We start from the raw sequence: 18,267 nt of genomic DNA, 5'->3' as shown, positions 1-18,267 counted from the left end.
TGAAGATTCTGATGGCAGTGGCAGGGTGGATTCTAGCACTTCGGCCTCCTCTGTCCTGCTCCGCCAGGGCCGGAGTGCAGTTCTGTCTCAGGCTGTATCTAGCCCAAGCCGCATTGGGTGGGAACACCCCCCCCACACACACAAACACACACTTACACCACCCTCTATGCCTAGTATGCTGTGCACTTCCTAGATGTGTCCAGGATGGTGACTGGCAGATCGCTGTACAAGACAGGCCCCCTGCCGGCCCTGCCCAGCATTTCCTGGCTCTCGGCCCTTGGTGGCGTTCAGCTAGAGGCTTTAGAGTCATTAGCCTTCATCCATCCCCTCTCTGCCTAGTCCCTTCCCTCCATGCGCCCGATCGGCCTCGCTGTGGTCTCCCTGGCTGACACATGCGTCCTCTCTCCCTCTCTCCCTTCGGGAAGGGGCGTCATCACCCCTGTGGGAGGAGCTAAGGGTGCGAGGACAGCCCCGCTGCAGTGCGTCTCCATGGCCGAGGGCCACACCAAGCCCATCCTCTGCCTGGATGCCACGGATGAATTGCTTTTCACCGGGTCCAAAGGTACGTGGAGCCCCCAAGGGGCCGCAGTAGGGTTAGGGTTCCCCCCATTCATCCCAACTGCCTTTGCCCAGTGTAGGCTGTGAAGGGAGCAGAACACGGAGCCTCCAGGAATTGAGGGGGACCATGACTGGCTTCTCACCTGCTTTTTGTCTTGTCTCTGCATCCTTGGCCAGCCCTCCCCTCCCCCCCACCCCCTACCCCACACCCTTCCCCCTTCCTCCCTTAGAAATGTTAGGGAGCTTCCCAGGAGCCTAACATCTCAGACCTCAAACACCACCAGTCACAGCGTCACCCAGCACCTTCCCAGAAGCCTCAGCGCTGGGGTTTCTGTGACTCAGCCACAGTAGACACCATGGTAGATGCATACTGCATGAATGATAGACTTAAGGCAGAAAGGGGATGCGGAGCTTTTACACACACACAGCCTCCAAGAAGTGAAGTCTGCTTGCTTATCATTTGTCTCTTGCCTTGTCAGTCAAAGTGATTGAGTGGTTCTAAGCGTTTCCCACAAGATCTGCTTGCGTGGTTCCTATAGGTAGTCTGTATTGGCATTGGTAAAAATGAGCATGGAAGCCGTAGGAATTTTATTTCTGTCCAGGATAGCTTGGCAATGCTCGAAGAACTCACCAATCTCCCCCCTGAGGTTCTCGTGATAGTGCTGTGTGCCACTTAGACGCAGTCCCCTCTCCCAGATCTCTCTCCATCTCTCCCTGCTAGCCCTGCCAGTTCCCTGTCACCAGAGGAGCTGCCCGGCCCGGTGGCTGACGTGGCCCCCTCTTCCTGGCTCTCTCCCCCCATCTCCTGCAGACCGGAGCTGCAAGATGTGGAATTTGGTTACGGGACAGGAGATCGCAGCTCTGAAGGGCCACCCCAACAATGTGGTCTCCATCAAATACTGCAGCCACTCGGGGCTTGTGTTCTCCGTGTCCACCTGCTACATCAAGGTGTGGGACATCCGGGACTCAGCCAAGTGCGTTCGAACCCTCACGTAAGTTTTCCTGCCTGTTTCACAGTACTGGCTGTCACCCCAGGTGATAGCTAAGCCTAGCCATGCCTGGATCCCTTGGCTTGGTGGGCCCAGTATCTTGGATGAGTTGGTGAGCCGTTGGATCACACCTTAAGTTGTACCCTTTGAGATGAGCCGGGTATAACCCTGGGAGCCCCAAAGAGAAATCATGAAGCATGGTGACACGCACAGTGACAACAGCACTGCAGCCAGCCTGGCCACCTCTCTGTGCGGATGAGCCACCGTGATGGTGGTGAGCCCTGGCCTGACGGTCGGAAGCAGGCCCTGGAGATCAAAGATCCTTACGAAAGGTCTTACATCCTTGCGTCTATGGTGTTTTTATTACATGAATTTGATCCTCGCATAGCAATTAGAAGCCAGGTGCTGGTGGTTTGCACCTGTAATTCTATCTACTCAGCGGGTTGAGATCTGAGAATCAAGGTTCAAAGCTAGCCCTGGCAGACAAATCTGAGAGATTCTCATCTCCAGTGAATCATCCAAACGTTGGAAGTGGAACGTGGCTTAAGTGGTAGAGTGTCAGACTTGAGTGAGAAAGCCCAACAAGAACCCAAGGCCTTGAGTTCAAGTCCCAGTACTGACACACATGAAGGAAAGAAAGCAGAAAGGAATTTATTCTAAACTAGGAAAATTACAATGGTAGGTCGCATCAGTCATTATACATTTATCCGAACCCAAAGAATGTGCAATACCAGGAGTGAACCCAGAGAGACAGTGGGCCTGGGGGGGAGGGGCTCATCAGCTGTAATAAAGGGACCACACTGGAGTTGATCACTGGCCATTGGTAACCGGGAGGCTGTGGCCGTGTGGCAGAGGAGGTAGTGGGAACTCTGGACTTTCCTCTGGGTTTTGCTATGACCTGAAACTGCTTTTTAAGAAAAAGAAATCCTAGGAAAGAAGTAGATGAGTTTGTTCTCTTCTTTTCACAAATGAGGAAACCGAGACTCGGAAGTATTTAGTGATTTCCACAAGTCCAGGTTCAAAGCTGGTCTCCTGACTTGCTCTTTTGGCCTGGCCAAGCCCACCTGGAGCTACTGACAGGTCCCACTGATTTGTGTGGTGAAGGGCAGAGCAGAGGTCTTCCCTGGACCCGCTTCCAGGGGAGCCAGGGGTCTTCCTGAGTCAGGGAAGGCTTCCTGGGAGAAGTGAGGTTAGACCGTTCTGACTCCGGCCTCGCCTCTTCATCACGTAGGTCCTCCGGCCAGGTGATCTCAGGAGACGCCTGCGCTGCCACCTCCACGCGGGCCATCACGAGCGCCCAGGGAGAGCATCAGATCAACCAGATGGCCCTCAGCCCCTCGGGCACCATGCTGTATGTCGCCTCCGGCAATGCGGTCCGCATCTGGGAGCTCAGCAGGTGGGTCATGTTTAAGGAGGCGGCCCAGCTTGAGATGACCCACCCCTGGGGATGACCCACCCAGAGTGGGCGGGACCCCAGCTTGGGATGACACGCCCACAGGCTGTACCGGTACCTCGCGCCTCTCCTCAGAGGCCCATGGGTACCAGGCGACATTGGTCTAGTTCTTCATCTTGCCTGGAAGGGAAGGGAGCTCCCTCTGGCCAGGTCTGTCTGTTGGGAGGCTGATCCCGGCCCCCACCCCGCACTGGCCCCGAGCCCCTCTGACGCCCTCCCCCTGGCCACGCCCCTCCCCCTACAGGTTCCAGCCCATTGGCAAGCTGACAGGCCACATTGGTCCTGTGATGTGTCTGACTGTCACCCAGACGGCCAGCCAGCACGACCTGGTGGTGACCGGCTCCAAGGACCACTACGTGAAGGTACCTGAGGCTTCCTCCCCTCTGGGCCTGGCTGAGACTGCTTGTAGTCTCACCTCCAGCGCTGCCTAGTGAGACTTCTGGGACTTGTGCTGTGGGGAGCACCCCCCCAGAAAGCCAGAAAACATGTACAAAAAGTTGTAGGAGGCAGCTTAAAACACCCCCCAAAAACCAGGGTACTGGTGGCTCACGCCTTTAACCCTAGCTACTCAGGAAGTTAAGATCCAGAGGGTCGGAGATCAAAGCCAGCCAGGACAGAAAAAAGCCCCAAACCTCCATCTCCAAATTAACAAAAATCCAGGCTAGAGGCATGGCTCAAGTGGTAGAATGCCAGCCAAACCAGCAAACCAAGCAGACATGAGGCCCTGAGTTCAAGTTTGAGCACTGCAATAAATGAATAGATAATAAATTTATTTAAGTAAATGGACAATAAACCTAAATATCTAAGGATAGATGGAAAATTCACTGGGAGGAATGCGAAGCAACTGTTAAAATGATAAACGGGGAAAACCAAGTTAACACAATACTAACTGGATTTGTTCCCTGACTATGTAGTTGGAAACTATAAGTGGCCAGAAACTGAAGGAGTCATATAAAAAGGAAATGGGGCTGCCTATTAGCTACTTGGAAACAGAGATGGGAGGATTTGTGTACCAGGCCTACCTAAATAACAAATAAATAAGTAAATAAATAAACTAAAGCTGGGGTTTGGTGGCTCACACCTGTAATCCTAGCTACTCAGGAGGCTGAGATCTCAGAATCGCAGTTCAAAGCCAGGCCAGGAAAGAAAGTCCATGAAACTCTTATCTCCAGTTCACCAACAAAAAAACAGAAGTAGACGTGTGGCTCAACATTGTATAGTGCTAGCCTTGAGCAAAATTGCTCAGGGACAGTGCCTAGGCCCCCAGTTCAAGCCCCCTGATTAGCAAAAAAAATAGATAGATATCTGACAGATAGCTGGCAGATAGCTGATAGATAGACAGATAGATGGAACAGAAATGGTAGAGGGCATGGCTCAAGTTGAAGACCCTGAGTTCAAATCCCAGTACTTTCCCTTTTCCCCCCCAGAAAGGATAATAGAGGTGGCTAGACTGTGTTGATACTTCCACAACAGTAAAAGGATCGCCTCCCTGGGCCCGCCTGGTCTGCCGTCTCCAGCTTCCCTGCCCGCCCTTCTTCCTGCAGATGTTCCAATTGGGTGACTATGTGACTGGCACCATCGGCCCCACCCACAACTTTGAGCCCCCGCACTATGACGGCATCGAGTGCCTGGCCATCCAGGGAGGCATCCTGTTCAGTGGCTCCAGGGACAACGGCATCAAGAAGTGGGACCTGGAGCAGCAGGAGCTCATCCAGGTGCGGTGGGGAGGGGAGGAGGGCCCGGGCAGATGGCTGGCTCTCCCCTCAGCCCAGCTGTCCCCACATACCCCCACCGCCCTGCAGCCTCTGCCCAGTCCACCCCTGGCCTCAGCCTGCTCCCAGTAGAGGCTTGGCTTCCAGCCCTTGTGTGTGAAGGTGAAGATGAAGCGCTGGGCTCTCTGTAGTGCAGCCTGGCTCGTCTGAGGGCTAGAGGCCTCTGTGCCATGCGGACTCTGAGGTTTGCAGAAACCAACTCTGGGAATCTGAGGTCCCCCACATGGGCCAGCCTAGCGTGGCTGGTGCCTCTCTGCATGCAGCTACGGAGTCTGGAAGCATCTCTCCAACACTGTCCACAGGGACACGTGTGCTCTGGGGACCCTGAGCAGGCAGTCCTCCTCCTCCTCCTCCTCCTCCTCCTCCTCCTCACCTCACCCATGATCCTCACACAGCAAATCCCCAATGCACACAAGGACTGGGTGTGTGCCCTGGCCTTCGTCCCCGGCCGCCCCATGCTGCTGAGCGCCTGCCGTGCGGGTGTCATCAAGGTGTGGAACGTGGACAACTTCACACCCATCGGCGAGATCAAGGGCCACGACAGCCCCATCAATGCCATCTGCACCAACAGCAAGCACATCTTCACGGCCTCCAGGTGAGCGCCGCGTGCAGAGGCCGCCCGGGCGCCGCCTCTCACATCGCCCTCCCTGCGTGCATGGGACAGGGGCGGGAGGCTTTCCCCGCAGCGTCCTCCCTGCCCGGTGGTCTGGGGGCTGCACAGAGCCGCCGGCTGCAGTGCACACTGGTCAGCTGTCCCCACGCCTCCCTGCTCCTCCCTCAGAGGTCCCCTATCTCCACCCTGTCCTGGTAGCTCGCAGACCCCAGAGCAGTCTCCCTCTACCCCCAGACCACCCACCCGCACCAGCCCCAGCTCTGCTCCCCCAGACCCCCTGCCCAGGGGAGCTACTCAGACGGGTGTCTTCTTTTTCCTTCTTGTTCCGACCATGTGTCCCTTCTCTCTCTGACCCCCTCCCCGTGTCCTCCTGCCTCTCCTCTCTGCCTCTCCGCTCTCTCCCCCCCAACAGTGACTGCCGGGTAAAGTTGTGGAATTACGTCCCTGGACTCACCCCCTGCCTTCCACGCCGAGTCTTGGCCATAAAAGGCCGCGCCACCACCCTGCCCTGACCCTCATCTCTCCCGTCTCCTCTCTCCGTCTTCCCCTCCTTCCTTTCCCTTCTCTCCATCTTCCCCCCTCTCCTTTCCCCTGTCTTTCCCCCACTTCGATCTGAGCTGCTTCTTCACGGTATGAGATTGTTTTACTCTTCCTTCCTTCTCTCCCTGCCTGTCCTCCCGAGTCCAGCCAGGCGGCCCCGCCCTCCCCTCTCCTCCTCCCAGCCTGGGGCCAAGCCCAGGGCGGGCGGGCGTGCCAGGTAGCAGAGAGCCGAGGGGAAGCATTCAGGTCTGAACAAAACCAGAGAGCCACAGGAAAGCTCAGGAGGGGTGGGGGCGTCTCTCCTGTGGGGTCTCTGAGACCACAGGCCCACCCTCTGCCTAGTTCCCCCGCCATGCAGTCCACCTGACTCTGCCCAGCCCCGTGGGGACGCAGGGACTCAGTCCGTCCTTTACTTCAGCCCGCCCCGCCTGGAGATCTGACCTGCCCCTCTCTGTCCTCTCTCCAGTGACCTGACAGTGAAGCTCTGGAGTGTCCGGCGGCTGCAGGCGGCCCACGCCAGGAGTTAGGTCAGCCTGCACCGTGAGGGGCAGCAGCTGTGGCCAGCTGCCCTGGGGACAGAGGGTGCAGCCCTTCTGCTTCCTGCCTCTGGGCCTTCCCACAGGATGCTGTCCCTGTGTCCTCCCCTCCCCCCCCCCACTTCTTGGGAGCCTCCTGGGGAGAGAGGTGGGAGGGGAAATTAAGCTGTGAAGCCAAAGGGTATTATCTCCTCTCCACACCTCTCTAGTGGCCCCCTGGCCTCCCCTCCCGGCCACACTGCCTCCTGCTGAGCCAATGCTGCCCCACCCTGTCCTCCAGGCCGTTGGCCAGGTACAGGGCGAGGCCCTCTAGGGAAGGAGAGGCTGCCCTAGCCCCATCCGTGCTCCAGTAAGCTGGCATCCCCCATATCTCCTCCTGGCCCACCTGTAGGGCCACTGCACCTGCCTCTGAGCCCAACAGGGTCGTCCTCAGGTAACCATGGAAACCAGGTGTAGGCAGCTGGGCCTTGCAGCTGATTCTGAACCCTGTGGTCACCAGCAGCTCCCAGTGGGCCTCGACCATTCCATAGCACGCACAGTGCCGCAGTGGAGCTGCTGGAAAGATTCCTTTGGGGACGTGGTCAGGAATACGTCAGTTATTTAATTTATTTTTTTTTACTTTTTTAATTTTTTGTGCTGGTACTGAGGCTTGAATTCAGGGCCTGGGTGCTCTCCCTGAGCTTTTTCACTCAAGGCTGACTCTCTACCACTTGAACCACAGCTCAATTTGCAGCTTTTTTTTTTTTTTTTGGCTGGTTAATTGGATGGAGATAAGAATCTCTCGGACTTCCTTGCCTGGGCTGGCTTCGAATCACAATCCTCAGCCTCCTGAGTAACTAGGATTACAGGCGTGAGCCACTGGTGCCAGGCTTGGTTTTTTGTTTTGTTTAAATTTTATCTTTATGTTTTGCTATTGATCCTGGAAACTGACTTGAAGTTTCTTCCCACATGTTCTTTTTGTCAGCTCTTGGGGGGCCTGCTCCCCAGCTCAGTGCCACCTCCTCTGCTATGCAGTCGGGAGCTGTCCCTCCACCCTGCAGCTCCGGCCTCTCCCCAGCTCTGCCCATGGGACCCTTCAGTGCGGCCCGGGCCTCTAGGCCGCCTGATGCCACAGTGCCTTCCTCCGTCCCGGGGCCTGGCACCGTGCTGGGCAGCCTTAAGCCAGCCATGCCCGCCACTCCACACGTGTCTTCTACTCAAGGGTCTCATGCCTGCTGCCCTCGAAGGTGGAAGGCCACCTTTCAGCCCAGGGGAGGGAGGGGGAAGGCGGCTAGAGAGCCGATTGGGTGGGGAGACTTCTCAGCACCTCCCCCTAGCCTCCCGCCAACCATGTTTTCACCCAGAGCCTCTCCAGACTCTTCCCTGTGCTCATTCTGGACACAGGTCTTCAAGCTGTTAAAAACCAGCCTAGGGCATAGCCTTGCCTTCTAGATGAGCAAGGAGAGCAATTGGTTTTGTCTTCTTGGGGTGGGGGGGGGGGAGGGTAATGGAGACAGCGCCCCCTGTTGGGACAACTCTGCATTTACAGGAGTGGCCTTGGGTTCTCCATCTTCACCTCCCAGCCCAGCCCAAGCCCAGCCATGCTGTTTGATCCCTTGCTTCATTGGTCTTCTGCTTCCCCGCAGAAGCCAGGAATTCCAGTTGCATTCAGAGGACCTTGTGACTTGTGGACTTAGCAGAGCTGGCTCAGTGTTTCTGTCCCCTGCGCGTCCCTCTCTGTGGCCAGGGCACGCCACGCACGCCTCTGGTGTGGGAGGGTCACACTCCAGCTCACTGATCCACCTCCTCCCCTGGACTCCCCTGGAACTGCCCCAAGGCTAAAGCTTCTGTGCTTGCTTGTTGGTGGCGGCACCTGCCAGACGCGGTGTTGCGTCTGGGTGAGCCGGTGCGCTGCACGCCGCCGCTCGGATCCTGCTCTCCTGCTGTCTGGACAGTCAGCCTGGGATGGGGCAGAAACCCTTCTCCTTCCGCCCGTGACGGAGCACTGGGAGCCGGCCAGCTCTCACGAGGGACCACATCTCCTCCCCTCCATCCGTCCATCCGTCCGTCCCCATCACTGACGTAAAGCTTTGACCTGGACCCTGCATGACTGTTTACAAACTGAGAAACACAAGAGGCGCGTGCCCCGCCCCGCCCCGCCCCGCCCCGGGCAGCTGTACTGTAGCCGCAAGACTTTGGTCTTAGGGCCCCCTCGAGAGGTGCTCAAGGTGCTCTTGTCTCCGCCCCTTTCTGCATTTCTGACGGGTCTCTACCTCACAGCAGGGCGGGCTCTGCTGTCCCAGCGTGTCATGAACTAAACTTGAAGTCCTCTGGGAGCCCGGCTGCCCCATCCTCCTCTCCCCCCACCCACACTGAGCGGCATTGGAGGGGACAGGAGGTACATACCGGGCAGGGCTCCCCCTCCCCCCCTTGCACAAGCATCTGAAGTGTTGGAAGCACAAACTGGTTGTGATTTGAGCACAATGGCAGGGCTGCCGGCAAGTGGGGTGCGCTCAGAGGCCCTTCCATGAGCGGGGTCCCAGGTTAGATCAGGATGCCCGTATCTGAGAGTAGGTCCTGCCCTGGCTCAGACCCCGGCTTTGGCCTGTGGTTTGTGCTTGTACTTCTGAAATTCAGCCTATGACTTCCTGTGCCATCCTAAAATGTGAGGCCCAAGCCACGCACATCTGTGTGCGGCAGGTCCTTCCTAGACCCCACGCCCCTGGTCTTTAAATGCCTGGCCACAGGCCGCCAAAGCGCCTCCCGGCCTAAACACTGGGACCCAGGTTCTCTGTCTCGTGGGCAGGGCCCCTGTGCAGCTTTCGCCCGGATGAAAGGCCCGTGTTCCATCCCCACGACCCCAGAGCCTTCTCCACACAGTGCTGGGCCAGGACCCCGCTCTCAGTATTAGCCAGATCAGTGTTCAGTGACTCACCCCTCCGGCCACCATCTGCAGAGGCAGCACCGGAGCCGCCTTTGGAGACATGCCCTTCAAGTGGTCAGGGCGTGGCCTCTGCCCACCCATCCTGCCCCAGCTGCTTTGGACCCTCAGCTGCCCGGCCCTGCTGCCCACCTGGGCTGTGTGGCCGGGACAGACAATAATTGAAAGCACAAAACCACACAGGGACAAGGCTGAGTCGCTGGGACTTCTGCCCTCCTGTGGGGACAGCCCCCTGGGAAGCCAGAACCGGTGTGTCTTCAGCCAGGCCGCTGTGGGGCTGGGCTGGGTGGAGGGCACCTCCTCCCTGTTTGGTCAGGCCCTGCCCGTGCCTGGTACATTCCTGTGGGCTGAGCCTGCCCTGTGGGAGCAGTAAACCCCCTCCTAGCACAGGGCCCACACCTGGGCAGCTACCCCTTTGCCCTCTGCAACAAAAAATTGCTTCCTGCTTTTTTTCCTCTGGGTACACTTCCTGCTGAGCCCCGCCCTCCATGCCCCCCCCCCCGTCTTCTCAGCCCTTTACATATAAGAAGAGTCTACAGGGAACGTTCCATTTCTTTGGCATCTTTAGTCTGTCCCTATGCCTGCCCTCCCTCCATGTCTAGCCCTCAGATAGCTCCCCCGCCCCCAGCTCCCAGCATCCCGAGTCCTTCAAACCTGAGTTCCAAGGGCCTTGCTAGGAAAGTGGGAAGTAGACACTGCTTGAGGAAGAGCCAAGGGTCAGAAAAGACCCTGGACATGAATTGGAATCCCACTCTGCCCGCCCTCACCCCTGCCCGGGCTGGGTTTCATGCGGCTCACGCAGTCCTCTACGAAGTGGTAGCACAAGGTGTATATATGTTTTGTACCTCTGCTGATTGTACATAGTGTATGAAAGTTATTTAAGCTTCATGTTGTACATTTCTGTCCCTAGATTGGATGTGTGTTCTCGGTTGTCATCAATAAAACCCAAATGATCCTGTGTGTGGGGCTGCTGGTGGCAGGGGCGATGCGGGCAGGGCTGGCCTCTCAGGAAGCAGCACCTGGAGAGAGTTGCATTCCCCACCTTCCCTGTGTGTGGCCTCCTGGGGCCGAGGCAGGTGCAGCTGCTAAAACGGAACAGAGGGCGCTGGCATTTGCTGAGCATCTGCCTTATCCCAGTTCATGGCTCTTCCCTGCCTCGTGTGACAGACTATCTCATTAATGAGATGAGGGACATCTCCAGCTTCAGTAACTTGTCCAGGCTCACAATTGGCAAAGGCACAACCAGGAGTTTGCCCAACTGCAGCCCCACTTTGCCTCTCACTAATGTATTTGATGCCTTCCTGGAACCCGCTGTGTGTGGTGTGTACTGGACATATTCTCTTCACTTAGAAGACAAATATAAACGGCTCATATATGAAAACACCTCTACCTTGGTTGTTTTTGGTTCTGTTGGCTTGGGTTTTGTGTGTGTGTGTGTGTGTGTCAACATTAGGGCTTGAACTCAGAAGCATTTTGCTGGTTAATTGGAGATCAAGTATCACAGATTGTACTGCCCAAGCTGGCTTTGAGCCTCAGTCCTCAGATCTCCTGAGTAGCTAGGATTACAGGGGGGAGTTTCCAACACCTGGCTTGATTATGATTTTTAATGTGCATATGCCAGCCCTGGGACTTGAACTCAGGGCCTGAGTTCTATCCCTGAACTTTTGTGCTCAAAGCTAGTGCTCTACGACTTTGAGCCATAGAGCTGTTTCCAGCTTTTTAGTAGTTAGATGGTGATAAGAATCTCATTAACTTTACTGCCTTGGCTGGATTTGAACTTCAATCCTCAGCTCTGTCTCCTCCTGAGTAGCTAGTATTACAGACATAAGCCACCAACACTGGCTTTTGGTTCTAAGTTTGATTTCTAGGTCAGTGCTTTTCGGATTTTAAAAAGCTGTATTCCACTGGGCAAATCCCCTGTGCACCAGGCCATCTGGTAGGCCTTAGGGAAGCAAGGTGTAGTGATTGGGTTTGGCTAACTGATCTTCACCCCGCACCACTCTCCCATCCCACCCTGCCTCCCACAGGACAAAGCCTTCTGTGGATTACAGAAGTGCCAACTGAGTGTGGCCAGCTGCGGCCTGGCGGGTCAGTGGAGAAAACCCAGAAGCCAGGTGCTAGTGACTCCTTCCTTACTGTGCATCCCCTCCACCCCAACCCACCAGAAGACTGGCAGCAGAGTCTTTCTAAACTCTGAGCGCCTTGGGTCTTGAGGATACCAGTACTGTGGGGGAAGATGCAGGGTTAAGAGATTCATTTTGTGCCAGTGGCTCACGCCTGTAATCCTAGCTACCCAGGAGGCTGAGATCAGAATTGAGGATCAAAGCCAGCCTGGGCAGAAAAGTCCCATAAGATACTAATCTTCAATTAACTACCAAAACCTGGAAGGGGCACTGTGGCTCAAGTGATAGAATGCTAGCTTTGAGCAAAAAACTCAGGGACAGCAACCAGACCCTGAGTTCAAATCCTAGGACTAACACACACACACACATTCGTTTTTTCAAATTGTGGGATGTTTTCCCCAAGATTATAAATAGTATCTGCTTACTTTACAAACTAGAAAATCCTAGTACCACAAAAAAAGAAGAAAAAAAAACAAGAGTCAGGAAAACTTCCATTTAGGATCAATGGGCAACTTTCCCAAACCAAGGAAATGGCCCTTCTCAGAATCTGATGAGAGTATTCATTTCCTGGGCTGGGTGGCATCTTAAAAGATCATTTTCCAACCTTCCTGTTTTATACATAAAGGAAATTGAGGCCCAGAAGAATTGGCCAAGGTCATCCTGGCCCTAAAACCCATGAGGTTGTCAAAAGTGATGAGCAGAAGGTGGGCAACAGAGCATTCTTGGAAGTGTGTCTTATCCCAAAGCTGTAACCTGATAACAACAGGCTTGGGGGGGGGGGAGCAGAGGAAATGGGACTTGAATTCAGTGCTTTGCACTCTTGCTTGGTTCTTTTTCTTTTCCCTCAAGGCTAATGCTCTACATTTGAGCCATACTTCCATTTCCAGGTTTTTGCTAGTTAATTGGAGAGAAGAATCTCTGAGACTTAGCTGCCTGGGGCTGGCTTTGAACCTTGATCCTCCAACTTCAGCTAGAATTTCAAGCAAGAGCCACCACAACTTGGCCTGTTAATCGATTTTTTTTTTTAAAGATCTCCCACTTATCACTGTTACCGTGAAGCAAGACTGTCCTTTGGGGGCTATGTGTGTGTTGCTAGATTTGCTATCAGTGAAGTATTTAGCTCGTGGCCCCTAGTGACTGCTGGTGGCAGCTGTGGTGGGAGCCAGGTACAGGGGGAGGGCTCGAATGGGCACAGCATTCTAGTGAATGACGAGGCCGGCGTGGCCTTGTTTCCAAGAATAAGGAACTCCAGCAGCTGGGCGCAGGCAAAGATAAGGAAGAAACATGGTGGGGGTATGAGCAAGGAGGGGTACCCTACGTTTCTGAAGGCTTACAGTCAGGCTACAGAGGCCTCACGATGGACAGAGCTCTAGCCAGAACATGCTGGTCCATGGGGGAGATTATTGGGATGTTAGGCTAGAGCAGTAAAAGATCCTGGACAGACAGAGACATTTCAGGGGCATACAGCCACCCAGTCCCAGATGAGACTGGTTCCAGCAGGGCCGTGATAGGGGTGGGAGGAGGGCAGGGAAGGGTGGTGCTGAGCTGTGCTCTTGGCACAGGAAGAGGACACTGCCGGCTCTTTGGAGCCCCGGTGCTGCCTCTCAGGCTGTGGTTTGGGCTGCACCAAAGGGTGGCCACAGTGCTGTTTTTATAGAGCAGCTCTGCCCAGGGCTACGTGGTCCCCGAGCTCTGATCTTTCAGGAGATTATGGGAGTTGGCCAAGAACCCTTCCAAATTACTTTCCTCATTCAGCTAGCTGGATTAGACTCTGTTGCTTGTCACTAAGAACCCTTCCCCGGAAGCTGGGCGCCAGTGCTTCAGGCCCGTAATCCTAGCTAGATCTGAGGAGTGTGTTTCATCTACAGTTTTTTGTTTTTTTGAGGAGCGTGTTTCAAAGCCAGCCTGGGCAGGAAAGTCACAAGACTCTTATCTCCAATTAACCACCAAAAGGCAAGACACTGTCTCAAAAAAGCAAAACAATACCAGACAATACAGCTGGATTCTAAATACCTCACGTGTCCAAACATCCAGCTCACGGCTCCGCTGACTCAAAGGAGGTCTGGCTCCCATCATGGGCTGAACGGAGGAGGGCGCAGCGGGGAGGGAGGGAAGTAGCCAGCCTGACCCAGATACTCGCTGCAGACAGCAACTGGAGTGGCCAAGAACTGACATTTCCACAAAAGTGATTGCTTTCCCTTTTATTAACAAAGCTCCGCTGTCAGTCTTAGAGCCAGGTCTCCTTCTGGGGTGACAGGTTTAAAAGTAGCTCCTTTGGGGTCTCCTCCAGCAGAGGCAGGACCCGCGGGGCTGGGCCCGCAGCAGCTGGTCCTTGGCTTCCAGGACGTAGAGAGTCTGCCTGGTGAGGCAGCTGACCATGGGGTCCGGGTCTTTCTCCATGAGCCTTAAGGCTGTAACACAGACACACAGACACAGTTCCAGATGGAGCTGTGGACAGAGAACGAATGGGCACACGGCCCCAGCCCTGCTTCTGGGAAGGAAGAGGGGCGTGAGTGAGTCTCTTCTAGAATTCTGCTTTGTTGCAACCAAGACCCCAAACCTGCCCCAGGCTCAGGATGAGGCGAGGCCGCTGCTCTGCATCCTGCAGCCCTCGCGCACGCCTCGGTCTTCTCGTCCCCCCCCCCTACCCCCAGCTCTGCCTCCTCCTCCAGGAGAAAAGCTCTGAAAAAACCCGCCAGGACAAGTGACTGGGAGGACAAGTGACTGGCAGGCGCAGAGCCACACCGGGAGCCACGGAGCCAGGGACACGTGTGGAAAGTCGGCGTGAGGGGAAGGAGGGCGTGTGAAGGACGCATCCGAGAGGGACCGGGATACAGCATGAGCCGCCTGTGCTCTCCGGAGGGGAGGGGCAGGAACCCCGGGGCCCCCAGTGAAGACGGTGGTGGTCTCTCCAAGGAAGAGCTGCACCTCCCTGGCTGACAAGGGCAGTGAGAGCGCAGAATGAATATGGGCCCAGACCAACACCCCAAAACCTAAGCGCCTTGGGATGAGCTTTCTCTTCCCTCCTTCTGGAGTGACTGTCTCTGCGCGTCACCCTGCCTACTTCCCCTGGCTCCCGAGCCTTCGTGCCGACGCGGGCGCCCTCAGCAAGGCAAGCAGCAGGGACGGGAGCTCTACTCACAGGAATACTCTTCCTCGATCCCATCCACCTCTTCCTGGTTGAGGACCTGGATGATCTGGCCTGCGCGGGGTCACACAGAGGCCCCTCAGTCCCCCCTCCAAATCCCAGGGCCCCTGGCTGCAAGTGCTCTCCAGCGCCTCACTGTTCACACAGCCTCCCTCTGTCTGTCCATCCATCCCTCCTTTGGCCACCAGCCTCAGGTCTGGACTCCCCCTTCCCCTAGAAAGTCAAAATTGCTTCCCTTGGTTCCCCGCAGGCCTGTGGGGTGGAGGGAGGCGGGTCCCCTCCCCACAGCAGCACCCTCAGCCCTGATGCTCCACCCTTCGGGAGCCCCTGGCCCTGGAACCAAACCCGGAGGTTCAGTGCAGGGGCAGGGAGCAGGGGGAGGCAGTCCAGTAGGACCCCCATGCATCCCATAATCAGTCCTCCTACACCAGGTCCCTGGCCTGTTCAGAGAACCCTGCTCAAGGACAGCCTGGTCCCAAGCAGCCAGAGGCCATACCTGCAAACCACACAGCTATCAGGCGGATGGGGGTCTGGGGGCTCTTGAAGAGAACTATGCACTGCTTCAGAAACCAGGGGGCTTTGTTTGTCTCCTGCTGCAGCTATGAGAAGAGGTGGTAGGTGGCAGCAAGGGCAAGTTGCCAGGCCTCCCGCCTTTCCAGCCATCTTGACGCTAAACTCCAATGATCTTCTGAGTATTAAAAAAAAATCTTTCACTAACCTTTTACGTCTCCACCCCTTGTGCTCTGGCACCTGCCATCTTCTTCCCCCATGAAGCCTTCCTGGATTGCCCAGGCCACTGGCATCCCCATGTGTACAAAGCCCAATACCACCATACGGGCTTGATCCACAGCCCTGCTTCACCCCGGCCTTACCTGGCTCTGCTCTCTTGGTCCCTTCTCTCTGTCCAAGCATTACCCTGCCTACTCCTAGGTGGGGGTGCCCACCCTCAACACACGGGCACGATGGCCACTTGGCTGCTGGCTTACCAGGGCTCTGAGGATGGTAAACACATCGTGGTTGACAAAGACTGCTTTGAGCCTAGACCAGCCCAGGATGGTGGCTGTCTTGTAGAGGCTGTACTGGCAGATCTGGGGAGACAAGAGGCTCCAAATGAGGGACACAGGGAGGGGGGCTGACCGTCTCTGAGGTCAGAGTCTAACAGGTTTCTTCAGTGTCATGCGGAGTGAGCCCCCAGTTTACCTGCTAGGCCTTGACCTCTCACAACACCTGGGACCAACCTTGGCCCCTCGGCCTGGCCACTCACCTGGCGCACCTCCATGTTCTCGTCCTTCATGTGCAGCACCAGGAGGACTATCAAGTTGAGGATCTGGTGCCTCAGGGGGAAGATGAGGACATTCCTCTTGGTCTTGGTTAGGAGACTTGCATAGATCTGGAAGGCCTTCAAGCGCAGAGGCTGCGACTCCTGTGTGGAAAGGACACTTCTTCCCCAGTGTCCCAGGCTATGAGGATGAGAAGCCCTCTGGGAAAGCCCCGCCCACGCCCTCATCACCCAGCCCCCAGGGGAGACTTCACCGCCTCAAAGAAGGTGGACAGCATGAAGGCCAGCTGAGTGAGGAAGGAAGAGGAGTACTGCCACTTGAGGTCCTGCAGGAGGCGCTGCAGCGTCAGGAAGGTCTCCATCACAATGTCAGGGTTGGAGGAGTAACAGCAGTTGAGCACGTGGGGCTGCAGGATGCCCAGCCGTCTCAGCTGTGGAGTGGAGCGAGTCCCGAAACCATTCCCGCTGGCCGCTCCCACCGCCGGCCAGTCCCTCACAGGCTCTTGCATGCCTGACCTGGGACCGGCCAGCCAGTGGGTGGTAGATTGAGGGTCATCTTCTTCTACCAGCAGCCATCCTGTCACAGGAGAGCACTCGGGCAGGTGCTTTTTGTCCCTCGCAAGGAGACATTCTAGAGGAGGCCCCACTTCCACTACATCCTGTTCCCCTTCCCTGCCTTCCTTGTCCCTGATGATGATTCCAATCTCCAGGGACCTGTAGGAAACATCTGGGTTCCTGGGATTGGCTGGGTTAATCTCTCAAGTGGCCCACAGAACAACTCCCCCAAGGAGTTAAATACAACTCCTATAAGGAGTTAAGTATGAATGGCTCCACCCCCATCCTGTCCCTGGGGACTATAAGGATTTGCTTTCAATTCCAAGAGTATGTTCCACTCCATCTACAACTGCACCTAACATCTCCTGAGAGCATGGCCTTGGCCCCTGCCCCACTTACCAAGTTCTTGTGCTTTGCGAAGGTCTCCGTCACCTGCAGCAGGACTTTCACTGTGGCGAGCTCCTCGCTCTTGAACCAGCTTGCCAGAATATGGGTGGCAATGTCATCCACATTGGAACTCACATCCGGGCAGTGGAGCAGCTGCAAGAAGCCAAGAAAGACTGAAAGGTGGGCAAAGAGAACACAACTTAGAATCTAGATTTCTTCTTATTAGATTTGGAAGTATTATTAGAAAGGCCAAAGCTTAGTTAAAAGGCCAATTAATAGCCAAGTGCCAGTGGCTCACTGCTGAAATTCTGGCTACACAGGAGGCTGAGATTTGAGGATTGTGGTTCAAAACTAGCTCAGGCAGGAAAGTCTATGAGATTCTAATCTGCAATTAAACCACCCAAAAGTCAGAAATGGAGCTGTGGCTCAAAGGATAGAATGGCAGCCTTGAGCAAAAGAGCAAAAAGATATCACTCAGGCCCTGAGTTCAAGCCCGAGTACTGGTACAAAAAAAAAAATCCAGGCCTTGGTTGTGGTGGTAGCCATGCACAGATGATCAGAAATGTGTGTTGATTCATTTAGGAAAAGCTTATCAAGGAGGTGGAACAGGGAATTGAAAAACAGGGAATTTTCATGAGTATCTAGGCGCACGTGCACGCGTGTGCGTGTGCGTGTGTGTGTGTGTGTGTGTGTGTGTGTGTGTGTGTGTTGGTCCTAGGGCTTAAACTCAGGGCCTGAGTGCTGTACTCAGGGCCTGAGTGCTGTCCCTATACGCTTTTGCTCAAAGCTAACACTCTACCACTTGAGCCACAGCTCCATTTCTGGTTTTCTGGAGGTAACTTAGAGATATGAGTCTCAAGGACTTTCCTGTCCAGGCTGGTTTCCAACTGTGATTCTCAGATCTCAGCCTCCTGAGTAGCTAGGATTAAGGTGTGAGCCATCAGCACCCAGCAACATAACAGTTTTATAACCTCTTACATTTTCCCCCCATATTTTCTAAATCTTCTACACATTGTGTTTCCTGGAAAATGACTGAATTCTACTGAGTTACTCAGGGATGATGATCAAAGATTAGTTTTCAAAGGTCAATCAGGGCTGAAGTGGCTGAAAGGCAGAGCTGTGTTGCTCCAGAAAGTCTGTCAGGGTGAAACTGCCTTGAAAGTCAAGAAAGAACCAGCTGGGCGCCGGTGGCTCACGCCTGTCATCCTAGCTACTCAGGAGGCTGAGATCTGAGGATCGTGGTTCAAAGCCAGCCTGGGCAGCAAAGTCTGTGAGATCCTTATCTCCAATGAACCACCAGAAAACTGGAAGTGGCGCTGTGGCTCAAGTGGTAGAGCACTCGCCTTGAGCTGAAGAGCTGAGGGACAGCACCCAGGCCAGAGTTCAAGCCCCAT

The 18,267-nt window shown here is 55.3% G+C and overlaps 2 protein-coding genes across 2 annotated transcripts in view; one reads left to right on the top strand and one right to left on the bottom strand.

The window, feature by feature from the left end:
• Kif21b (kinesin family member 21B) overlaps positions 1-7,098 on the top strand; it is a 47,340-nt gene extending 40,242 nt beyond the window's left edge. The window contains exons 31-37 of the mRNA XM_013017305.1: positions 426-562; positions 1,370-1,550; positions 2,779-2,943; positions 3,245-3,362; positions 4,545-4,715; positions 5,168-5,367; positions 6,392-7,098. Of these exons, the coding sequence (XP_012872759.1) occupies positions 426-562; positions 1,370-1,550; positions 2,779-2,943; positions 3,245-3,362; positions 4,545-4,715; positions 5,168-5,367; positions 6,392-6,452 (1,033 nt within the window). The 3' untranslated portion in view covers positions 6,453-7,098. The remainder of the gene's footprint in view (positions 1-425; positions 563-1,369; positions 1,551-2,778; positions 2,944-3,244; positions 3,363-4,544; positions 4,716-5,167; positions 5,368-6,391) is intronic.
• A 2,110-nt stretch (positions 7,099-9,208) lies between these two features.
• Positions 9,209-18,267, bottom strand: part of LOC105986410 (maestro heat-like repeat-containing protein family member 7) — a 29,935-nt gene continuing 20,876 nt past the window's right edge. Inside the window, exons 23-31 of the mRNA XM_013017304.1 lie at positions 16,886-17,046; positions 16,186-16,362; positions 15,891-16,075; positions 15,639-15,756; positions 15,149-15,251; positions 14,647-14,706; positions 13,807-13,915; positions 11,544-11,605; positions 9,209-9,390 (exon numbers count right to left, since the gene is read on the bottom strand). Coding sequence (XP_012872758.1) covers positions 9,209-9,390; positions 11,544-11,605; positions 13,807-13,915; positions 14,647-14,706; positions 15,149-15,251; positions 15,639-15,756; positions 15,891-16,075; positions 16,186-16,362; positions 16,886-17,046 — 1,157 coding nt within the window. The remainder of the gene's footprint in view (positions 9,391-11,543; positions 11,606-13,806; positions 13,916-14,646; positions 14,707-15,148; positions 15,252-15,638; positions 15,757-15,890; positions 16,076-16,185; positions 16,363-16,885; positions 17,047-18,267) is intronic.

This window comes from Dipodomys ordii, unplaced genomic scaffold (genome assembly GCF_000151885.1).
Source record: "Dipodomys ordii isolate 6190 unplaced genomic scaffold, Dord_2.0 Scaffold35, whole genome shotgun sequence".
In the NCBI taxonomy this organism is placed as follows: Eukaryota; Metazoa; Chordata; class Mammalia; order Rodentia; family Heteromyidae; genus Dipodomys; species Dipodomys ordii.
Note: the sequence above shows the minus strand (reverse complement) of the source record. Positions and strands in the feature narration are given on the sequence as shown.